This window comes from Perca flavescens, chromosome 8 (assembly GCF_004354835.1).
Source record: "Perca flavescens isolate YP-PL-M2 chromosome 8, PFLA_1.0, whole genome shotgun sequence".
Classification (NCBI taxonomy): domain Eukaryota; kingdom Metazoa; phylum Chordata; class Actinopteri; order Perciformes; family Percidae; genus Perca; species Perca flavescens.
Window position 1 is genome coordinate 1,887,064 of NC_041338.1, and position 23,555 is coordinate 1,910,618.

Here is a 23,555-nt window from a genome sequence, read left to right on the forward strand (position 1 = left end):
TCCCACCATACAACCAGTTTTACACACTTCTAATGTCCTAGAAAGATCATCCATATACAAATTAAAAAGAACAGGCGACAATATTCCACCTTGTCTAACCCCGTTGGTAACTGGGAAAGGATCTGATGTAATCTTGCCCCATCTAGCTTGCATTGTTTGATGGGAGTACCAATAAGGCAAGATACGTATTAGGTACGGAGGGACCCCTCGCTCTCGTAATTTAATAAACAGTTTATCGTGATTAACACGGTCAAAAGCTTTGGATGCATCAAGGAAACATAAAAACATTGTTGATCCATGGCTTTTGTACTTGGAAACAAGTTCTTTCTGTGCATATATGCACAAATCTGTGCCATGTTTATTTTTAAAACCAAATTGATTGTCAGTGTTTGTTATATATTCTTGTAGTCTATCAAATAAAATTTGTTCTAATACTTTAGAGAGTATACTCGCCAGAGCGATTGGCCTGTAGTTTTCTATGCTAGATACCTTACAGGTTTTGTCCTTAATAACTGGCACTAACAGTACAGGTAACATAGAGTCAGGTAATATGCCATGCGCTAATATTCCAGAAAAACATATAGCAAGTAACACTGAGATTCTATGGCTTGCATACTTCAGGTGTTCAGCTGTTATTTGGTCAAGACCACACGCTTTGTTCACTGCCAATTTCTCAATAGCATGGCATACTTCATCAGGTCTAATAACCACGCCATCATTATTAATGACATCATCAACATGATATTCAACACTCTCAACACAGTTAAAAATCTCTCTGAAATGTTTCCCCCACAGCTCCGCAACATTTTCATCCCCAGAGATCCCATCAATACTGGATGGCAAAGGCATCTTGCTATTATTGATGACCTTTACTTCCTTCCAGAAATCATACAAATTATTCTGCTGAAACTTTCTGGCCATAGAATCTGCCCTCATCATCTGCTCATTACTCTTGATAAAGCGTACAGCATATTTAAACCTGGCATTTGCCTTTTTCTTATGTTCAAACTCTGGGCCATACCTAGCTTTTCCAGATGATACCCAGCTCAGAAAAGCTTCCTTAGCTTCCACATGACGTTCAGACACATATTGGTTCCATCCAGGTCTAATGTTAAGCTTCCTTTTCTCTTGGATGAATAATTTACTGACATTAATTAAACTGTTCACAATTTTGTCATACATGATAACTATTTGACTATGATGTTTGACTCTTACAATTTAAGTTGTCACACAAAATAGCTTCAAGTGGTATATCAATATTACTAAGACTATTAGCACTCAGTGCGTTGTACTTCCATAGATCATATTCTGTGAGCTTTGCCCAGTCCACTTTTCTATTTAGCTCATTATTATCATTATCATAGTTAGTCAACTCAGGTAGACTGTCAAGATGTATTATCATGGAGACAGGTATGTGATCTGCTGTGGCTACACCATACATAATCTCAATCTCCATGCAATCATGAGCATCAGCCGTACATATACAGTGGTCTAGCCAAGATGTTGTATGCCATGCTTCACTGATATATGTATAACTGTCTACTGGTAACAGCATTTTTGCTTGAGAGAACTAACCTACTGTCGAGACAAAAAGTCAGTGGCGCTAGTCTAAAGTCAGTGGCGCTAGTCTAAAGTCAGTGGCGCTAGTCTAAAGTCAGTAGCGCGTTATTCAGATGCTATTTTAGGGGCGCATGCTTGGCCATGATGTAGCGTGTGCACAACGCGCATACACTTTGCTTCCCTCATCTACACGGATGCAGCAGTTCCCATTTTTGCAAACCATAATTACAAGGAAACATATTACTGAAAATGCGCTTCAGGTGTTTGGATAGGTCAGGAGGCACTTTACAGTACAGTCCTCAAAAAGTCCCAGCATTCTTTGTGGCTTGTTGTGTTTTACACAACATTTCCATGAATCATGGATGTGTTGATGACATAAATGAGGAAATATTAGAGTGGCAATGCGCAATGCGCTCCTGGTGGAGCGGGTGGACGGAGATGGAGTGGGGGGAGGAGGAAGGGGCACAACAGGTGCAGGTGGTGCGTTTAGAGGCCCACGCTCCATGGCTGCAGCAATCCTCTCCAGACTTGAGAAGATGCGCCAGAGAGGCCGCAGCAACATCACCACCCGGACAAGACGGGCATTTATTACTTTGCCGCATACCGGACAGCTCCCGCTGGCGTGCGCCAGGCAAATCCGCCGTCATAATAGCAATCCGCCTTGGAACAAGCGCGCCTGCTCTTAAAGGGAATGTGAGATGACGCTCTGATTGGTTTATTGCACGTTACGCCCAAACCACACCTAGCTACTTCAGACCAACCCATTTTAGATTTGCGTCAGGCGCCCGAGATCCGCCCACAAAGCTACTTGCGTTTTACGTTTGATACTTGCGTTTCAGATCGTTAAAATAGGGCCCTCTGGTTTGTTTGCACAATCGTCTTGTCCACCGTCCGTTAGCGTCCACTAAAAGTTCTGTTTTTGCCGCTGACAGGCTCAGATTATTATTCTAAGTGTCTGATAGCATTATGAAAGGATCTCTACAGAGATAGACCTTTTAGTTAAAGAGTAAGACCTTTTAGTTTGTCATGAAACCGCCCCGAAATCACCATCACCAAACTCCACCAGGCTCCATGTTAATAATTAGTTTTGTTTTATTTATTTTTGTGTCATGCTAAAAAATTGGCCCATACTATATGGGATTACAAGACAACACTATTTAACATGTAAATAATCAGTACTTTTAGTATAGAGCCAGCATATTTCCACATGTAAATGGGTAACCTAAGTGTTTATTTCAACCAAACCAGAGTGGTGATTGTTGGAACAGTGGAAAGATGAACCAAGACGGCTGTGCGTTTTACGATGCTAAAAGTCCTGATTATTTACATGGAGTCTGGTGGAAATATGCTGGCTCTATACACGCTAAAAGTCCTGATTATTTACATGGAGTCTGGTGGGTTTGGTGATGGTGATTTCGGGGCTGTTTCATGTTAAACTAAAAGGATCTTACTCTTTAACTAAAAGGTCTATCTCTGTAGGGATCCATCCCGTAATGTTGTCAGACACTTGATTTTAGTCTGTCAGAACTTTTAGTGGACGGAGATTGAAGGTGCACAATTACCCATTAACATTAGCTTGTTTCACGCACTGGACCCATCAGTCACTTGTGGCGTTTTTCCATTACACGGTACCAGCTCGACTCACCTCGCCTTGACTTGCCTTTTTTGGTTTTCCATAATGATAAAAAGTCCCTGGTACCTGCTAACGGGTATTTTTTTAGTATCTCCTCCGTGGAGGTTTCAAGCGAGCTGAGGCATACCAAAAGGTGACGTGAAAACCTGAAGACTACTGATTGGTCGGAGAGAATCGTCACTAATCACTGCGTCATCACTGCTAGCGACAGATTGGGGGGTCCTGAACAAACCCTTTTTATATAGTTTAGCCAGCAGTTTTTTTTTTTTTTTTTTGCTGCTTCCAGCTTCTTTAGAAGCTAAATGTGTCTCATGCGGAGAATCAAGACAAAACACCTTTGACATTCTGTGCGTGTGTCGCATTAGGTCACGGCAGGTCACGCATGAGGCGGTACTAAATCTGACGGGGCACCGCGGCCGAGTAGAGCTGGTACCAGCAGTGGGTAAGCGCCATTAGACACAAAAACATGGGGAAATATGGTCCAGGTTGAAAAAATACTGAAGTTACCCTTTAAAGCTGTGAATGATGAATCACCCGGGCAGCAGCTGCTGTATACACGGTGCCTCGAGTCTCAATGTCCAAATCTATTGAGACAAAAAAGAATCCTAATTACAGTCTTGTGTGTGGGTCCTAGGGTGAGATGGAGAGATAACCCTTGAACATGGTATTTGTTTGTGTGTGTCAGATGCTTCTATTGTGTGAGAGAAGGTTAAATAGCAGCTGCTCTTCCCAGATAAACGCTGAGCTGGCACTCCTGTCCACAGCAGGCTGTCTTACAAGCTATGGATGTCTTTGTCCATGGAAATAGGGCAATGATTCAAGCATTCTAGAAAATCCAAGTAGCAAACAACATTTTAAAATAGGTATATTTACTAGAAAAATATGTTTACTTTTGCTGAAAAATGTTGTACATTAAAAGATTGTGTTGATGGAGGCAGAGCCTCACTAGTTGGGTTTGAGGCTGTTAGCAGGTGTCGAGACTGAACACTAAGAATGCAATGGGGCCATGTCGGTGTGGGCGTGCTGTTTCCTGGATGTTAGGTTGAGTATCGGATCCTTGAGGCTTATTATCGGATGACAAATCCCCGCACGGTGATGTATTATGCTGTGAGACTGGATTTCACAACTCTGGAAAGTTATCACTCGCTTTTGATGATCGGAAGACGAGCAGTAGATCTACTGTAATTCAAGATGCCAACAGCCCTTTTCCACTGCAGTAACTCAGCAACCTGGAACCTGGGGGCGTCCAACAACCTGAGCTTTTAAGAACTACTTTCTTCCTTGTGTTTCCACTGTGTTTTACAAACATTTCAGATACACTGAATCGTAACTGACCACGCAGTTTTTAGTTTTTTTTTTTTATGACAGGCAAATGACAAAAGCAGTTGTGGGACACTTTGGGAATTGAAGCTTTTGTTTTTTGGCAGTGGTGAAAGTACTCCGCTTCTTTACTTAAAGGTCACATATTATGCTGATTTTCAGGTTAAGTTTAGTTTATTATACTTATATGTGCCCTTAAGCACAGCTACTCTTCCTGGGGTCCACATTTAAAAACCTACATTAAACATTACAGTCTAATTGATTCCACACATTTCAAATCCCAATTGCATGGCATTCTACAAATATGATGCTCCAAGATGTTTTTATATTTGCTTTTTAAACTTTTATCTGTGTGTTAATTTAGTCAATAACAAAAAGTAAAGAATTCCGTGTTTTCAGTTTAACGTTCATACTTGTATTTTGGGTTTCTATTAGAACAAGTTTACACGCTTTAATGTTCAAAGAACATATTTTTCTCATCCTGTCTGTCTGAATATATCTGTATTCACGCTCTGTCTGAAACGCTCTGTTTAAGCACCTATCTCTTCAAACCATGGATGCTTCCAACCCCCCTCCTGAAAAAGCCCAGTCTGCTATGATTGGTCAGCCTTTCCGGTATTCAGCATCTGTGCTGTCTGAGTCTCTGCACCGTCATTGCAGCTGGGGAATGACTGTAACGGCACTGTAGCGGCACTTTCTACCTTTACATAGTATATTTGTGACATCACAACCATACAGAAGTCCTGACGGCTTGTTTTAAAGTTACAGTTTCTGAATTCGGGCTGTGAGCATTTCTCCGATTTGAGCGTTTTGATACCTTCACAGTAATTATACAGCACTTCCACCTGCGTTATAATCAAAGAAGGCATCAAAATCTCACTTTTAATGGACCCTTAAAGAAATATGTACAGTAATGTAATAATGTACCAACGCAACATGTACAGGGTTTTTTCTGGCACAGAATGAGCCTTTGGGGGGGGGACTACGCACGGCTGTAAGCATGATCAGTCCGGGTACAGTAAATTTTGACAATTTGATGAACATAAATGTATATTATGCTTGAGTAAAGTAAACCCCTATTAACAAAACTGGTTAAAAAATAATATTAATATTTAAATAAATCACCGGGAGAGTCTGGTACAGACTCTGGAGATTAAACTGAGATCAGCTCTCATATTTATGTTGATGTCCTGCTTGTTTAATGGTTGTTTGGTAAATTGCTCTTAAACACATTTAGAGAGGTTTGAATTGCTATTTTAATTCTAACTTCTTATTTGGGTGCTGGTGATTTTCATTTGGGGCTGGCTAAAACCTCAATGCAGGAAAACCTCTGATGTAAAACTACTTCATCACAAGTAAAGTCCTGCACTCCAAATTGTACTTAACGTAAGCACAGACGAATGACCAGCATATGTACTTGAAGCATCAGCAGTAAAAGCAGTGTGGAGTTGTGTAGATTATCCTAAATGTTTATAACAATTTTGAAAGCCAGAGAAATATGTGATTGCGGTCCGTCTCATTTGGTTGCTGTCGCCTGTAGATGGCGTCATATCCCCTTTGTGTATGCGTCAGCTGTTGTGGTTGTCTGCCAGAAACGCTCATAAATTGACTTTTTTTAAGTTTTGAGCTACATTGCTACGATATACTTTTTGGATCTTGTTCGTTTCTTGAACTTGGATAAGATCTTTTCAGTCACTATTCAGTCATCGGACGTCTGTATCTTTAGTTAGTGGAAACACCGTGAAACGGCTTTATTCAGTGTTTTGACAGGTTTGAATCACCAGGTATTAGAGGATGGATACCCAACCGTACCGGACGGGCCAGGCCGGGTTCGGACAGATATTTAGAAATGATGTTCGGGTTCGGGTCGGGCTCGGTCACATCAGCGTGATAAGCCATTGAACATTTAAAATTTAAAACAGCTTATTATGTAGGTGTGCACCTGTGTTAACGTGTGCGCTGATGCCTCATCTGTTGACATTTCCGAATGCCTTCCTACAGTTGCTTAATAAAAGCTTTCCACACAAACAAACATACATATGTCATTAGGATGAGAAAAAAAACGAGATTTTAACTGTGTCGGGCTCGGACATAAATATCTTAATGCCTGACTGGTTTGGGTCGGGTTTGGGTCGGGTTCGAATATTTGTATGTTTTCCCCTCTCATTCCCCCTGCTCTAGCGTTTCCCCCTCTCAATCCCCCTGCTCTGGCGTTTCCCCCTCTCATTCCCCCTGCTCTGGAGTTTCCGAGCCCCTAAACTGGAGACATTTGGAAACACTTCTGACCCGTTTTGGTTCGGAATCTGCGGGGTTGTGTTACAGTCTCAACGGCTGCAAACGGAGACCTTTGGCAACACCGACGCTGACGCCAACGTTTCTCCTGATTGGTTCTTATCGGTCACGACGTCTCGTTCTCTGAGACTTAAAGCTGCTAACGTTACCATGGCAACTACCAGCAGCAGGCGGAGTCTCCACGCTGCCTCCTGTTTATGTCCAGTATACCAGAATGTTGAGGAGATATGAGGTTTGGGCGTGTTAGTTTGAACAGAGATTAGTTCTTCTACTGGAGCTAAAAACACTTGGTGCACGCTTTTGGCTCAGAACTAAACTAAACTTAGCGGTGTAAATGTAGCCTCAGTTTTCAGGCTTCTCAGTTATGTCCCCGAGGTTTCTTCCTCATAAATAAACCTTTGTAAATAATGTGTCACTAAGTTCCCCAAAACTATTTAAAGCCGCACAAAGTCTGGTTTAAAAAAAAAACTGCAGTGATGAGTCTGAATTAATGGTGTTTGGAAAACTGGATATTGATACTGTGGTGGGAGGATGTTGGGTAAAGACTTGTGTGTGTGGTCTGAAACAATATGTCCAGCAGAGAGAAGGAGGGGCAGGAAAAACCGGTGATGTCAGCAGGGAAGAAGAAGAGGAGGGAGGACCGCCTTGCTTTTTCCTTTTTCCTCCCCCTCCCTCTCCCTCCCTCCCCCCTCCTCCACCACCTCTTCTTATCAGCGTGTGTGTTAGTGAGAGAGAGAGAGAGAGAGAGAGAGAGAAAGAGGATCAGTAGGTGAGTGGACGAAGGATTAACAACTGTGACAGTGGATATGGGGGAAGAGAAAAAGGCAAATAGGCCGGGATAGAGAGAAAAGGGAACCAGATTGAGAGTGAGCGGGTTAAGGGGGAAAGGAAAAGTGAAAGATCCAAAAGTACAGCAACTAAGAGTCCACTTGGAGCGAGGTCTGAGCTGTTGTATCTGGAATTGGGTGGACCTGTCGCTAGAAATACTTCCCAACATCCAGCAGGACAGCTACCATGTACAGTGGATATGGAGGTAGGAACCAGTGCCATGCAGCTCTTCTCTAATCATTAACTTCCTGTTTGTCAGGATGAAACTAACTTTTATTTGAGTTGCTGGTTAACAGGTTTGTAACTTATTATGAGGAGATGGCTGGAGAGCTGTTGAGAGACCAAACCTGGGACTTGTTTAGAGCAACATGTGATTGTTAAAGTTGTACGAGTCGATGGAAGTCCCTCCCCGAACACAGCAACATGCATTCGGTCTTAAATGCATTTTCCAGGCACTTTTCTTAAATACTTCTTTGAATTGATCGGTGATGTCAAAGTGTTTCTCCTACTAATGAATAATCCTCTTTGAAGGCCGCTGCCGCAACATGCTGTATCAAGTATAGGGCTGAAACTAACGACTGCTTTCATCGTCCTTTAATCTGTCGATATTCAGTTGACTGTCACAAAGGAGAGAAGAAACTAGAAAATATTCACATTTAACAAGCTGGAATGAGAGAATTCTTTCTTAAAAACTAACTCAAGCTGATTTCAGGGCTGGTTTTGATACCTAGTTCTGCTCTGGATATAGTGTGAATATCCAGATCTGCTTAACTGAGTTTAAAGGATACTTCCATATTTATTCATGTTTGTCTTGTTACAATACTGACGTGCCTGTATGTGCAGTACATTGATGCAGTTTTTGGATTGTTTCTGCTGTCCATACTGATGGAGTAAACGAAAATAAGCAGTGAGATTTGTTTTTTTAGTAAAAATGAAAATGAAAACCAAAACCTTCTATGAAAAACTATGGAAAGGAACGTAAATCAGGTCAGTTTTAGTTTTTTTCTTTTAGCTTTAATATTTCACGACTGAATTAAGGAGACATTCATTTCCGTCAACTCATTAAAGTGACAGTAAAACACAGTAATTTATCAAACTGGACATTCAGGCAGATGGCACTGCGACGCAATTGCTTTACTTTGGACGTTTAAGAATTAAACATTAATGCCAGTCCTATACAGCCATGTATTTTGTATGGATATGTAGCGACATATGTCATATAAATATATATACAGTACAAACTAAAACTAAACCTTTCTGAAAAACTGAAACTAAAACTAGCATGCACTAAAACTAAACTGCAATGAAATAAAGTCAAACAATTCTAACCTTGCTGTGAAGACATTTTTTATTTTTTTATGGTTTTACTTGAATTTCTCTGTCAAGACAATTTATTTATAGAGAACAATTAAAACAACCTAGGCTAAACAAAGTGCTGTACAAAGTTATATTATGTTATAAAAACAAAGGAAGACAATAAAAATATAGACCCAATGAACATCATACATACAACACACTTCTATACAAATGTCCCTAAACTAAATCGTACGCCAAAGAATAAAAACGTGTGACTTAAAGATCCCCGCAGTAGAGGAGGACCTGATATGAATATATATGAATGGCAATATGAATGGGAAGTTTGTTCCAGAGTCTTGGGGCCACAACGGAGAAGGCACGATACAATTACGTAGGCCTGTCGCGATAGTCAATTAATCGAGTTATCGCACGATAAAAAAAAATGAGCTCGATAATTTTTCCGGCCGCGATAATTTCCATTTGCATGTTTGTTTGTTTTCCTCGTCTCTCTCTACCAGAGAGACTGGAGGACCACTCTCGGTTCCTTAGCGTAACGAGGAGTGAACTCTCTTGTCAGTCGCATGGTCTTTGTGTGGGCAGGACTCCAGGCCGAGAGAGAGAGACAGAAAAACGCTAGTTGAGAGTTGGAGCAGGGTTTCCTGCAGCACTTTGCAGTTAAGGCGGCGTCAAAAAAAAAAAGTATATGAGCGATATCCGCCGTGTTACTCGGCGTCCCGTTTTCTTCCTTTCATTCCAAACCACACAGCTGACAACCTGCAGGTGGAGACTGTGGAGACGGGCTCGGACATACACGCCGCTGGACTCGTCAGTCTCGCAAGCGGTTTCAGGAAAGTGGCTGCATGTGTCCGACAATGCACAGAACATTAACGGTACAAGCCTACAGCTGTCCGCGGACACTGTGTGTGTGTGTGTGTGTGTGTGTGTGTGTGTGTGTGTGTGTGTGTGTGTGTGTGTGTGTGTGTGTGTGTGTGTGTGTGTGTGTGTGTGTGTGTGTGTGTGTGTGTGTGTGTGTGTGTGTGTCGGCCCGCCCCCACGAAGCTCCGACCTGAAGAGGAGCAGAAGCCGCACCTTCGCCAAAATGAAGACTGAAAAACATAACTATTTTGGTACATTTACTGGCCATGTGGCATATAGCGATACAGATAGATTTAATTTATTAATTATATATTATTTAAATTTAATATTTAGTGTTAAATAATTGTAAAATGTAGTACAGAGTCTGTAGTCTGAGAACTTAAACGGCAATCCCACAACTGTACATCAGCGTGAAAGACAACATACTAAAGGAGATCAAAGACATATTGTGGATATTTAAAATGTCTTCCAGTTCCAGTGTTAAATATTCTTTAGAAATAAAAGTATATTGATCTTTGAAAAGGTGTACCTGCATTATTATGCCATTATCATTATATTAGATGCAAATGGTCTCTCAATGACAATATTATCGTTTATCGCAATAATTTCTGGGACAATTTATCGTCCAGCAAAATTTGTTATCGTGACAGGCCTACGATTACGTATTTAAATGATGCTTGATTGTATTATCATTTTAGTATTTTTTAGATGCATTTCCATACATGTTTCTGTTATTGACACTCTATCTTACTTACTTACATGGGTTTCTGATTCCTAATTCATATCCTGGAAAGCACTTTTGTGATTGATTGAAAGTGCTGTATTATTATTATTATTATTATTATTATTATCCCTTCCTAAAGTGATTTCAGTGTTAGTGATGGAGACAAAATCCACGGTACCTCTGTAAAAATCCTTTGTGATCCATTCAGAGTTTGCCAAATCAAAGTTACTGTCTTTTTAGATCCGAATCCTCCCTTTGAGTTCCTGTGTCTCTGGCGTCTATCAGGGTGGAGATGCTGTCTGTGGAAACACACAGAGGGCAGTGCTTTCCCTAGCTTTGTGGAAGACTTAGGTGCGCATATCTGGTGGGGGGTGTAGGCGCCCTCCTCCATAAAGTCATCAAAAACCATAACATTTTTTTCCCCAAAACACTTTTTAAAAAAAGCGACAAAAACATTGAAAACGGGACAAAAACGTCCCAAAAAAAGCAACCACAACTTTGGAAAAAGTGTGTGTGTGTGTGTGTGTGTGTGTGTGTGTGTGTGTCGGCCCGCCCCCACGAAGCGTGTGTGAAGTCTTTCCTACTTTCTAGTTACCAGCAGCTAGTTGGAAACTAGTGACTCACTGAATCAGGTTGCACCAGTCAAACTTAAGGAAGGCCTTCTTTATGTGTAAATGGGATGTGAGGATTGAGGAAACATCTGTATGTAAACAGGAAGTCACTGCAGCATCACATGGTTGACAGAAAACAAGTTTTAAGAGATGAAACTTCACTGCCAATTTTTGTATCTATTTTTTGAAATAATAAGTACGACTTGACAAAGTAACTATTTAAAAGTCAGTTATGAGCTTTAGGCTCTTTTATTACAGATTTAAACACACACACACTAACTTACTAACTAGAATGTCTATCGCAAGATCGTAACTGGAAGCACCTGTCCCGTCAGTGTCTGTAACTAGATTGTAACTGTAAGCACCTGTCCCGTCAGTGTCTGTAACTAGATCCTAACTGTAAGCACCTGTCCCGTCAGTGTCTGTAACTAGATCGTAACTGGAAGCACCTGTCCCGTCAGTGTCTGTAACTAGATCGTAACTGTAAGCACCTGTCCCGTCAGTGTCTGTAACTAGATCCTAACTGTAAGCACCTGTCCCGTCAGTGTCTGTAACTAGATCCTAACTGTAAGCACCTGTCCCGTCAGTGTCTGTAACTAGATCGTAACTGGAAGCACCTGTCCGTCAGTGTCTGTAACTAGATCGTAACTGTAAGCACCTGTCCCGTCAGTGTCTGTAACTAGATCCTAACTGTAAGCACCTGTCCCGTCCAGTGTCTGTAACTAGATCGTAACTGTAAGCACCTGTCCCGTCAGTGTCTGTAACTAGATCCTAACTGTAAGCACCTGTCCCGTCAGTGTCTGTAACTAGATCCTAACTGTAAGCACCTGTCCCGTCAGTGTCTGTAACTAGATCGTAACTGTAAGCACCTGTCCCGTCAGTGTCTGTAACTAGATCCTAACTGTAAGCACCTGTCCCGTCAGTGTCTGTAACTAGATCCTAACTGGAGCGCTCGCTCTCTGTGTCGGATATCGCCGCAGATGGGACTACATTGTTAGTAGTTGAAGGCCCCCTGCGTTAAAGACGCCATGGAGACCTAGCCTAACTGTGTTGTTATGTTTGTACGTTTTATGGATGTGATGCTGAAACAAAGGGGGCAGAAAATACAACTGGGGGGGCAAAGCCCCCTTTTGCCCCCTCGTGGGGCCGGGTGTGCTGTATGGTAACCCAACAAACATGAGGAGCGGGCTGCAGAGTTCTGCTAACTTCTTTCTAACTCCACTGTTCCAAACTTGTAGTCTTTATCTCCAACTGCAAGTCTCTTGAACAAGTTCATCAGATTGCAGCTCCCTGGAGACACATTAGGCTTTATGCAACTTTTTTCACGTATGCAGTAGTACTCCTCAACAGCTGTAAACACACTGCTCCTTTAATACACAGACATGAGATTGTATCTATCTTTTCACCTCACTCTTGGAAATAAAGCACATACTTACATTCCCCAAAATGTTGAACTATTCCATTAAGATGTTTGAATATCGGTCTACTGTCCAGGCAGCTTCTAGTTTGGATTCTTTGAATATAAACTTACACAGTGTCTACTTGTATTGTTGTCAAAGTTGCATAATTGTTGCACGCTAATGCCACAAAATCAGGCATGATGCTCACTGCTATGGCCCTTAAGCTTAAGTTTTTTCAGACACTAGTATTCCTTTCCTGGAAGTGAGCAAGCATGTTTGTACAGTAAAGCTGTTGGGTTATTCCTGTGACTCAGTATAGCCATAAACTGCACTAGTCCTTTCCTGACCCTGCCCTCCTTGCAGGATGTTACTCCCTCCTGGGTTTCCTTTTCCTAAAGACAGTAATATGAGGGAAGAAAGGACTGGAGTTATGAAACTGAACTATTAACTTCAGATGAATGCATAAATGATCCCAGGAGGAATACTAGGGACTGACCTTTTGTTCACCTAGCTTAATATGTTGTGTTGTCAGTGGCCACATTGCACCTGGAGAAACCGTTGGCGTCTTTGAGGCCATTCTTTTCATGTCAGTTGTACATTTCCAACTTTCCCTGTCGCTTCCATGTGCTGCCTGCCAGAGACAGGAGTCGCTCTCTTTCTCCCTCTCCCCTCTCTCTCTTAGTTTGGCAATTTGGCCGTCGCCATCTTGGTTTTTTGATGTGATGATTTTTGAACGAGCGGGTGGAGCTGGGGAGGATGACTCATCCACGCCATTGTTGTTTATACTTGCAATGGTGCTGCACTAAGCTGAATGCTAAAGAGGGAACGTGGAGTTTTACCGGCACGTAAACGCGGACCTCCAGGTACTGGTGCCATCCATCTGCATCTACGGCAGAACAGAAAATCGGCAAACTTTCCCTTAAGTCAAAATTAAAGATGAAAACATGGACAAAAACAAGTTGAGGTCTCTTTTAACGTTCACAGTGTTAGCTTGGTTAGCATTGCTAAGCCTCTGTCCTGATTGACCGGTCCTAAAGCATCCCCTGCTTTATCGTCGATTTTAAAATAAATAGGACCATCATATACTAAATGAACATCATCCAATCCAATCCACTTTATTTATATAGCACAATTTAAACAAACAACAAGGTTACCAAAGTGCTTCACAGAGATAAACGTATAAAACAAAAGGAACAACAAAATAAATAAAATAACACTAACAATGACAGCGACAATGAAGACCTCAGCAGCTCTCACGGTGAATCAAAAGCCAAGGAATAAAAATGTGTTTTTAAACGAGATTTAAAGGTGTGGAGGGTGGGCGCACCTTTAATGTGCGGTGGTAAATCATTCCACAGTTTGGGAGCAACTGCTGAAAAAGAGCGGTCGCCTCTGGTCTTCAGTCTGGTCCTGGGCACGTTCAGCCGCAGCTGATCCCCAGACCTTAATGACGTGACGGGGTATAAATGTGCAAGAGCTCAGAAATGTACTGAGGTGCCAACCCATTTAGTGACTTAAAAACAAACAATAAAATCTTGAAATGTATTCTAAAATATACAGGGAGCCAATGGAGTGAGGCCAAAATTGGAGTAATGTGTTCGTGTTTCCGTGTTCCTGTTAGCAGACGAGCAGCTGCATTTTGGACTAACTGTAGGCGTGAAAGGGAAGTTTGTTTCACGACAATGTAAAGTGCATTGCAGTAGTCCAAACGGGTCGAAATAAAAGCATGAATCACTTGTTCGAAAATTTTAAAAGATAACACAGGTTTAATTTTAGCTAAAAGCCTCAGGTGATAAAAACTGGATTTAACCACCATGTTTATCTGCTTGTCAAGCTTAAAATCACTGTCAATTTTAATGCCTAAATTGGTAACAACTGGCTTTACATATTGCTGTAGGGAACCAAGGTTTACGGGAGTGGAGTCACAAACCCGGCTGGGTCCAAACACAATGACCTCAGTTTTTTCTTTATTTAAATTCAAAAAATTAAAAGACATCCAGGTTTTAATATCCTTGAGACATTCAAGTAAAGGAGTCAGGGAACCGTTTGCATCTTTTCTCAGTGGTACGTAAATTTGCGAGTCATCCGCATAAAGATGATAGGAAATACCATGTTTTTTAAAAATATTTCCAAGAGGGAGAAGGTACAAGGAGAACAGTAGTGGTCCAAGAACTGAGCCTTGAGGGACTCCACATAGAAGGGGAGCTATAGATGATGTAGAGTCACCAAGTTTTACAGAAAAGAATCGGTCAGATAAATATGATCTGAACCACTGCAGGGCAGTATCATGGATGCCTACACAATGCTCTAGGCGAGAGATAAGACTGGCATGATCAATTGTGTCGAAAGCAGCAGTAAGGTCTAAAAGCACAAGAATAACTGCGTCCCCACGATCTGTAGTTAATAAAAGATCATTAAAAACTCTTAAAAGTGCAGTCTCAGTACTATGAAAAGCTTTAAAACCAGACTGAAAACTATCTGAAATACCATTTGTATCTAAATAGGATTGTAATTGTGCAAAAACAGTTTTTTCTAAGATTTTAGACAAAAGGAAGCTTTGATATCGGTCGATAGTTAGCTAAAATGGTAGCGTCCAGATTTTGCTTTTTAATTAGAGGTACAACAGTTGCCTCCTTGCAATAAGCTGGGACAACTCCTGACTGTAGTGAAGAAGACTTGAAACTAGCGATTGAGACTATAAACTCATTATGAAAATGTTTACTGAGGTAATAAATCAAGTGAGAAGTAGGCTCATTTTCTCACAGACTTCTATAGAAACAGACTTTGTTTTGGAGCCAGTGGAGTCGCCCCCCTGCTGGAAATGAGAGAGAAGGCAGCTTTAAGGCTTTTCCGCATTGGCTTTACTTTTCAGACCCGGACGTTTCATGTATTATTTTTACAGTGTGGTTCTTACAGGTCCCTTTTTATAGTTACAGGAAGAGATGAATGTCCCTCACTTAAAGGTTCTGCGTTAGAAGAGGGCGTATCCTTCTGATGTTCTGCAGCATGTCTCTACATGATCAGGTTGTTGCAGTGGCAGTAAGGGAGAGTTGGTCGTCAAGCGGTCTGGGTGGGGACTACCACAGAGTTGTCAACTGTGGTAGTCCCCACCATTAACACGTAACTGTGAGTGTTTTGTGACAGAACTTTCACACTTTCATTCATAAATTCAACCCATCTGTGTTGCGAGTCACTTAGGAACAATAACCCAGTTGCTTAACGTTCATTCCCTGCGCAAATTTGAAATTAACTAATTTAAAACACCAAAGTAGATTTGTAAAACAAAAGCACATTTAAACTACACTCTTGCCGTGTTTTGGTAAGCCCGCCGCTGAAGAAACAGAAAATGAGCCAGACGCGGTAACGTTACAAAAAAAAGTGATTTAACAATGCCTCTGCTCAAATAATCATTAATGATCGGTCTAAAAGGTTAGTGTTTAATCATTATAGCCTGCTAGACATTACACATAGCCTACCACACTGTTACAAACAACAAGAACCAATGCTTGTGTGTTTTTTTTTTTCATTTCATTTCATTTTCTTCATTCAGCATGGAAATATGAGTATTGCATTTATTGAAAAGATTGTTATAGCAATGCATTTCAAAGCTCAACCAGCCAGTGTCTCTGGCAGATCTGCTGGATTCTTGTAGTGTGTATGATGGCGGGCTGCAGTTGTATAAGTTTTATTTTTTACCCTATCCTACCCTTTCCTGAATCCTATATTTTAGTTTTTTTAGTTGTTTGTGTGTTACTTTTTTGTAGGGCTGTCCTCGACTAAAGAAATTCTTAGTCGACTAACTTATACGATTTTGTCGACTAATCGATTAGTTGATTTAATTGACAGAGCTGTGCGCTTTGAGAGGTGGTTAAGACTAGAAAAGCACAATATAAATGTAGTTAATTAACTATCTGTAAAACTGAGTTTCTCCACAATTAATCCTGCAAAAGCAACACTATAAATCTTGTGTTTACCATAAATGTGCTCATGAGTTTCTTGGAAATGAGTAATTAAGCATTAATAAGCATAAAAAATGACTTAACTAAAGAAATCTTAGTCGACTAAGACCAAAACGACCGATTAGTCGACTAATCGACTAAGACGTGGCAGCCCTACTTTTTTGCTAATTAATTTGTTTACATTTTGATGATGAAGTTATTGTTTTTGACATGGACAATTTCCTGTCTCACTACATATCTAATGTCTCTACTGACCAATTTCAGTTATGTGTGTATCTTTAAAAAAAACATCAGTTATCAGATTTATTTTACTTTCGAAATATGACTCACTACTAAATATTTATGTATGTTGCATTATCAGTTGGGACATTCCTGTAGCGGCCGTGGTCTGTTACAGATATGATAGGTATTGGATTATTGTTTGAATAGCAAGTAAACACACTCCCCTTTTGTAGCACAGCATTTTGTATTCTAGAAAAGTTCCACTGGAATGTTTGATTGGACTTAGCTCTGTAAACACAGCTGTGACAGGAAGGGCATTATTTGACCAATTAATTGTGCATAATGTGTGTGTGTGTGTGTGTGTGTGTGTGTGTGTGTGTGTGTGTGTGTGTGTGTGTGTGTGTGTGTGTGTGTGTGTGTGTGTGTGTGTGTGTGTGTGTGTGTGTGTGTGTGTGTGTGTGTGTGTGTGTGTGTGTGTTGAGCCAGCCTCTCTGGATTTGACATTCCCTATGTTACAGAAATTCATACGCCCAATGTTCCCAGGGGTGCATTATGCATACACACACATACAAAATGTGATTCTGACGAAGAGACCACTTCTAGTGGACAAAAACAACATACTGACAGGTTCGCTATTCTTAGAAGCTTACCAGTAGTGAGTCAAGAAAGGCTGTCCAGGGAGTGGTGTTAAAACAATGGTAAATGGTCACAAAGTTCAAAAGGAACACGTATGTGCTCTGCATATTACATGGCAATCTGCCTTTGAGATAATTACATCTTTTTCACCCAACGCTGGGGTTTTGAGTACTATTTACATCAAGAGTTTTCTAACATTAAGTTAAGTCAATATTTCTCTTGAGCTTAAATATCCCTACATGTAGAATCAGGACTGAAAAATGACTAATTATGGTCCGAGCTGCCAACAGAGTCCCGATTCAGATCTCAATTTATAAACCTGCACGTCAGCGTAACGTGTTTCTTCATTGAAAAAAGGAAGCAGCACTTTTTTTGTCATAGGATACAGTGCTAAAAAACAGCAGATGATCATGTGACGTGTGCAGTTTGTTTGGCGGATGCTTCTCCGAGGGCCTCACTGTTTTTTTTTTTTTTTTTTTTTTTTTTTTAGATGATGGGTCTAATTGCTTTTCTAGAATACTCCCCTGTTTCTTGCATTGTGCTACACACAGCTCTTCTTTGATTGGTGATCTGAGATCATTATTTATTAAAGCAGTAGCTCACGACATGATAATATCACAGCTGAGTGGCGTTGTTTGGCAGGTAACATTAGTTTACACTAGCAGCTAGCACAGGCAAATTGTTTGCTTAGGGACCTTTCGGTATTTATGGAATGGACCACCGGAGGAAAATAGGGGAGGGTCATGTCTTTTTAGTCTTTGTTGATGGGAGGGTCATCCAATTTTTTTTGTTTAGTGGGGAGGGTCACCCAACTTTTGTATTCATGAGAACAGCAACATTTCAAAGTGTTTGGTGCATATTTATCTATGTAGCTCTATGTAGCTCTATACCCGACTCAAATATCCTTTCGGTCCCGGTGATTATTTGTGAAATTGTGCAAACGACATCCTTTTCAAGGCATTTGAGAAGGAAGAAGTGGTAGCATGCAAGCTCCCAAATTGACGCTCGTCTGAGAAATGGAGTTTTGGATAATGTTCAGCTTCGCCAGCTTTACCTATATGCTAAAATATACAATGACTTAGGAAGCCTAGTGACGAGTCCATAGCAACCAGTTCATGTGTTGAATTTCTTATTACCCAGTGTCCTTTGATGAATGGTCTCAATGTTTTATCGTTTTATTTCATGTGAATACTAGTTTACTAGAGGAGTAACTTAGTATTTGAAGTAATGCAGGAAGCGTGCATTTAGTTTCCATGCTTATTGTGTTTCCACAACAACATTAGTGAGTAAATCTACTGAAATGGTCCCCCCACCATAACAGAGGAGTAGGATGTGTAAGATGAGAATGCAGAGGTTTAATCACGTATGTCATTGCTGTATAAAAACAATGGGCAAGCGCAAACCAGTACAGAAGGCATCAATAAATTGTTGGGGAGGTTTTTTTTTTTCTCATATCATTTTGGAGGGTCATCCAAAATATATTGCTGGTGAAGGGAGGGCCAGTTCAATTTTGACTAAAGATCCCAAAACTCCTCTGGTGGCCCCTTAAATAAATAATGAACAGTCCCTTAATGTTAAAGACAGGTTTAATATTGCAGTGAAAATATACTAAATATAGGGTATACTGAAAGGGATACTTTGCTGATATTAATCCAGCTCCAGGGTTTTCCCCCCTGTGCAGTGCAAGCCCGGCAGCCCATAGGGCCTTAGTTGCCCCCCAACAGGGAAAGCCACTGGGAATTATTGTCATGTATTTTTAAGACTTCTTTTCGTTTTTAAGATTATTTTTTGGGGGATTTAGGCCTTTATTTTTATAGGAAATAGAGGGGGAATGACATGCAGCAAACGGCCGCAGGTCGGCTGTTACAGCTGTACAGAAAACAAAACACATTCCATGACTCTGGCCTTGTGGCTTTTAAGATGAAGGGATGTCTGGATGCTGATGTTTGGGGTGATAAAGTTTGTAGACTTTTTCCAGCTTTGTAAGCACCGTTTTTGGCACAATTGATGTTTCATGTCAGAATTTAGGGAACAGTAGCTTAGCCCTTTTTTTTTACGTATTTTTCATTGACAGCATGGGGTTGTGTTAAGCTTGCACTACTTGTCCAACTCTGCTCTGCCTAATGGATAATTTCAGGGATGTGTTTGACTATTAGTAGTGTTTTAATAATTTCTATCATCCAGCCCCAATGTATTAGTACAGGTTTCAAAGATTATGATTTACATATTGTGTGTGTGTGTGTGTGTGTGTGTGTGTGTGTGTGTGTGTGTGTGTGTGTGTGTGTGTGTGTGTGTGTGTGTGTGTGTGTGTGTGTGTGTGTGTGTGTGTGTGTGTGTGTGTGTGTGTGTGTGTGTGTGTGTGTGTTTTCCAGAATGGTGTGGGAGAGTGAGGCCAGAGAGCATCAAACAATAGGTGTGGTGTCATGGGAGGCTGACTGTGTGGCACAGAGCCCAGTGTTTATGTGAGAGCATCAACAACAGAGGAGATGGTGTGACTGGAACCTGTGGTTATCATTGGGCAGGACTGGACCACTGTGTGTGGATCAGGTAGGGAACACAAAACGCAGCACAGTTTGAAGGACATTTTCAGTTAGGTGGCTTTAACTGACCGACTTCAGGACAAGGTGCATGTAGTTAAAGTTTGAATGGAGCTGCTGGACCATTGAACTTAATGGGATGTTGACTGATTAGCTCATGAGCGTCCAACAACAAGGCTGCAGATTACATGGAGACAGGACAGCGAGGTGTGACGGGGGAGAAATGTGCAGACTACCACTGCCCTGTCTGAACCGGGACTCTGACAGAGACATGGAGCCGCGTCAAGGTTGGTGTTGTATATCAGCATTTAGGTTTAGGGTAGGGCTGCCAAATTTGTGTATATATATATATATATATATATATATATATATATATATATATATATATATATATATATATATATATATATATATATATATATATAATCACATTGCACAAGGCTTCTACATATCACGATACACACGCCAAGATTTTTAGTAGAAAACTGCACTTTAAAAAGAAACTTTTTTTTATATTCAATAAAATGTTCAATTTGTTCAATAAAAGAATATTAGAAATGATGTCCTTACTTTTGTTTTAAATTCATCAAGCAATTTGATATATAAGACAGCGCCTGCCTGTAGGCTATACCTGAACAGTACAGTCTTTATAAACTATCTTTTTAATAAATTGTCTGTACACTTACAAAGTTTTCAATGCTTATGTTTACATGTAGGGACCCTCATTATGCTACTGTTGAAGTGTGGTGCTATTTTGAGCCTTGTTAGTGGTGTAGACATAGTGATTTCCCCTCTGCCCCGAAGACTAGCGTTAGCAGCTAATCACCGGTTTGCGCTAGCTTGTTTAAAGCTACAGACGCATTAGATTAGCATGAAAACATGTCCCAGAGAACGGTCAACTCGGTACACATATGTTATTAACTCCTAGGTTCATTTTACACCCGAATTGTCCTTTTAAGTAACATTTTTCAATGCAGGACTTTTACTTGTAACGGAGTATTTTTACAGTGTGGTATTAGTACTTCTTCCACCACTGGCTAAAACAAAACCTAAGCATGCCAAGAACCAGATTAGCAAGTAAATCAGCCTCCCAGACTGCTGTGGTTTGAGAATGTTGGTCTTGTTTTATGACACCTCCGAGGAGCTGACACCATCATTATCAGGGTCTTAAGATGGAGCTCCTTTATTGGCCACTAGGCCTATATGCTGGCATCGATAAAAGACTGACAACTGTATAAGTCATAGACATAAGAGAAAATTGTTTCATAGAGACTTCTTACTGAGCTGAAACTGCACTTTAACCAGAAGGAGTTATCACTTATTATCTAGACTTTCTAATGGAGACGGTAAAATGCTGACAATGCAACATGATGACTTAGCAGGAACTTAAAAAGGAAGTGCCTGAATGTGGGAATGGACCCAGTGTGACCCAACTTTTCCACTGTGCTCTGTGTGTCCACTCTGGCTGTCTGTCAGACTCAAGTTTCTCGGCAATGTGTTGTCTTCTTTTATCTCACACTCCCCTTCGGCTTTTTTTGGCTCTGTCTGGGTACTTTAACTAAGTTAGGTCAACAAATGGTTGACCACAGAGTCCCACAGCGCGCCAACACGCACGCACGCACACACACACACACACACACACACACACACACACACACACACACACACACACACACACATACATACATACATACATACATATTGTTGATGATTTTCTAGGGTGGAAGTAAGTAATTACTTTACCATTTGTTACTGTATTCACAGTATTTCTGACACTCCCAGTTAAGAGTACAATTGAATAGTTCCTTTCTATTCAGAGTAAATGTTAAACACATTTGTACTTGAATGGATGATGTGGAAGTTGTACAACAACAATCAATATTGCCAAAGTACTCTTTCCATCCTTTGTAATTTAGTTCAACTCCAGCAGAATTGACCTTTTTTCTCTCCAGCCAGATGACTGCAGCCCTCAGGACTATCTCCCTTTGTTAAATTTCCTGTCAGGAGAGGCAGTTGCTTCTAACTTCCTGTAGGATTGTGACATTTCCTGTGCTGTGGGAGTGGGGCGGGGGTGGGGGGTTTGGCAGTCGTCTTGCAACGGCCTTTTCAGCTTTTTGAAGAAACAGGATACAGGACACTGGATAGGCCACAGTAGGAAAACACTGCTTTAGCTGACAGAAATGAAGCACTGACTTAAACCACAACAACAAAAACACCGCTTCAGGCCACAGACTTCAAATGTTGGCTAGAGGATTAGCCAGCTTAAGGTGATATAAAAACAGGTCACATAACATATCCAGGTATTAGCCATTCTAGTTTTGAATTGTAGCCATTATAACGGATCTAACGGGATACAAAAAGGCTTCTGAATGATGGATTGTGGCAGCTTGTCATAGCAATAACACTTGCGGTATCAGCTATTATGCTAGATTATTAGACTAATGAACAGTTGCTTTCCAAAAGCCATCCAGACTGTAAATCTACACACATAATGACCCTGCACCCATATTCACATTTTTTATTTTTATTTTTTTTTGTGGGGTGGCAGTAGCTCAGTCTGTGGGGAGTTGCGTTTGGAACCGAAGGGTTGCTGGTTCAAGTCCCCTTACGGACCAAAGTACGGAGTGTGGACTGGTAGCTGGAGAGATGCCAATTCACCTTCTGGGCACTGCCAAGGTGCTCTTGAGCAAGGCACCGAACCCCCCCCCGACCGCTCAAGGCCTGTCCAGCAGTTGCAGCCCCGTTCACTCTGACATGTATAGGCACTGAGCTTGTGTGTGTAATTCAGGCCTGTGTGTAGTGTGTTCTAACAACAGAGTGTAAAAATTGTAATTTCCCCACTGGGGATCAATACAAAATATACATTAAAAAAAGAACTGTATGGAACACACTAAAACTGTCCCGCCAAAGAACATCTGTGTTCTGTAAGTCGTAGACCCAATTAGAGGGTGGAACCTACTTACTTTTTGCATCGGCATGCTTCAAATGCTGGAGGTCCTAATTGAGATTGAGCTTGTTTAAAGGCTCAGCCTGGCCTAGCATAGTGCAAAATAAATCGATTTAACGCTTTCATCCTGCATACTACTGGTGAATGCAGTATTCTTGACAGTGGATAGACAGGAAAGGTGGGATAGAGATGAGGGATGACACGTAGCAAAGGGCCGTAGTTCGGACTCGAAACCGGACCGCTGTAAAAGGACTCAGCCTACGTGGGGCGCATGCTCTTACTGGGTGGCATCTATCGTTTTTCCAACCCAGTTTGGATAAGAAGCACGGCCACTGAAGCCTCGGCTGCTATGTTCGTTCAAAGAATTTACTGTGTAGCTAATTTAATGGTCTGGCTCGGAAGAACTAGCCGCTGCTTCGCGGGTAACGTGAGTGGACAGCAGGGGGAGACCCCGGTGTCATTTAGGCTAAGTTCTAAGGATTTTATTTTGACCAAACCAGAGTTGGTGATTCTTGGGAAGACTACGTTTTGGTGGGTTTAATTTGAGTTTACTTAAGAGAGTTTGTGGAGCTTAGTTTCAGATTGAACGAACTCTGTTTTGGATGAGTTCAGGTAAATTAATCTAGTCTTTGCTAGGTGAAAGAGAAAATTGGCAATCTTGGCGGCCAACCATACCTTTTAATATAGGCCTACAGTGACTTTAAGTCAGTCATC

At 41.1% G+C, this 23,555-nt stretch overlaps 1 protein-coding gene across 5 annotated transcripts in view; it reads left to right on the plus strand.

Annotated features, from left to right (window-relative positions):
• Positions 1 to 23,555, plus strand: part of ripor1 (RHO family interacting cell polarization regulator 1) — an 84,854-nt gene that overhangs the window by 28,964 nt on the left and 32,335 nt on the right. The window contains exons 1-2 of one of the 5 annotated variants that reach the window (XM_028586244.1): positions 7,569 to 7,838; positions 19,730 to 19,904. The exons of 1 other annotated variant lie outside the window; for it this stretch is intronic. Coding sequence is in view for 2 of the 4 variants with exons in the window: in XM_028586239.1 (XP_028442040.1) it covers positions 20,052 to 20,181 (130 nt within the window). In the remaining 2 variants the exon portion in view is untranslated. 3 more of the 5 variants (XM_028586242.1, XM_028586240.1, XM_028586239.1) reach the window with 3 other exon arrangements.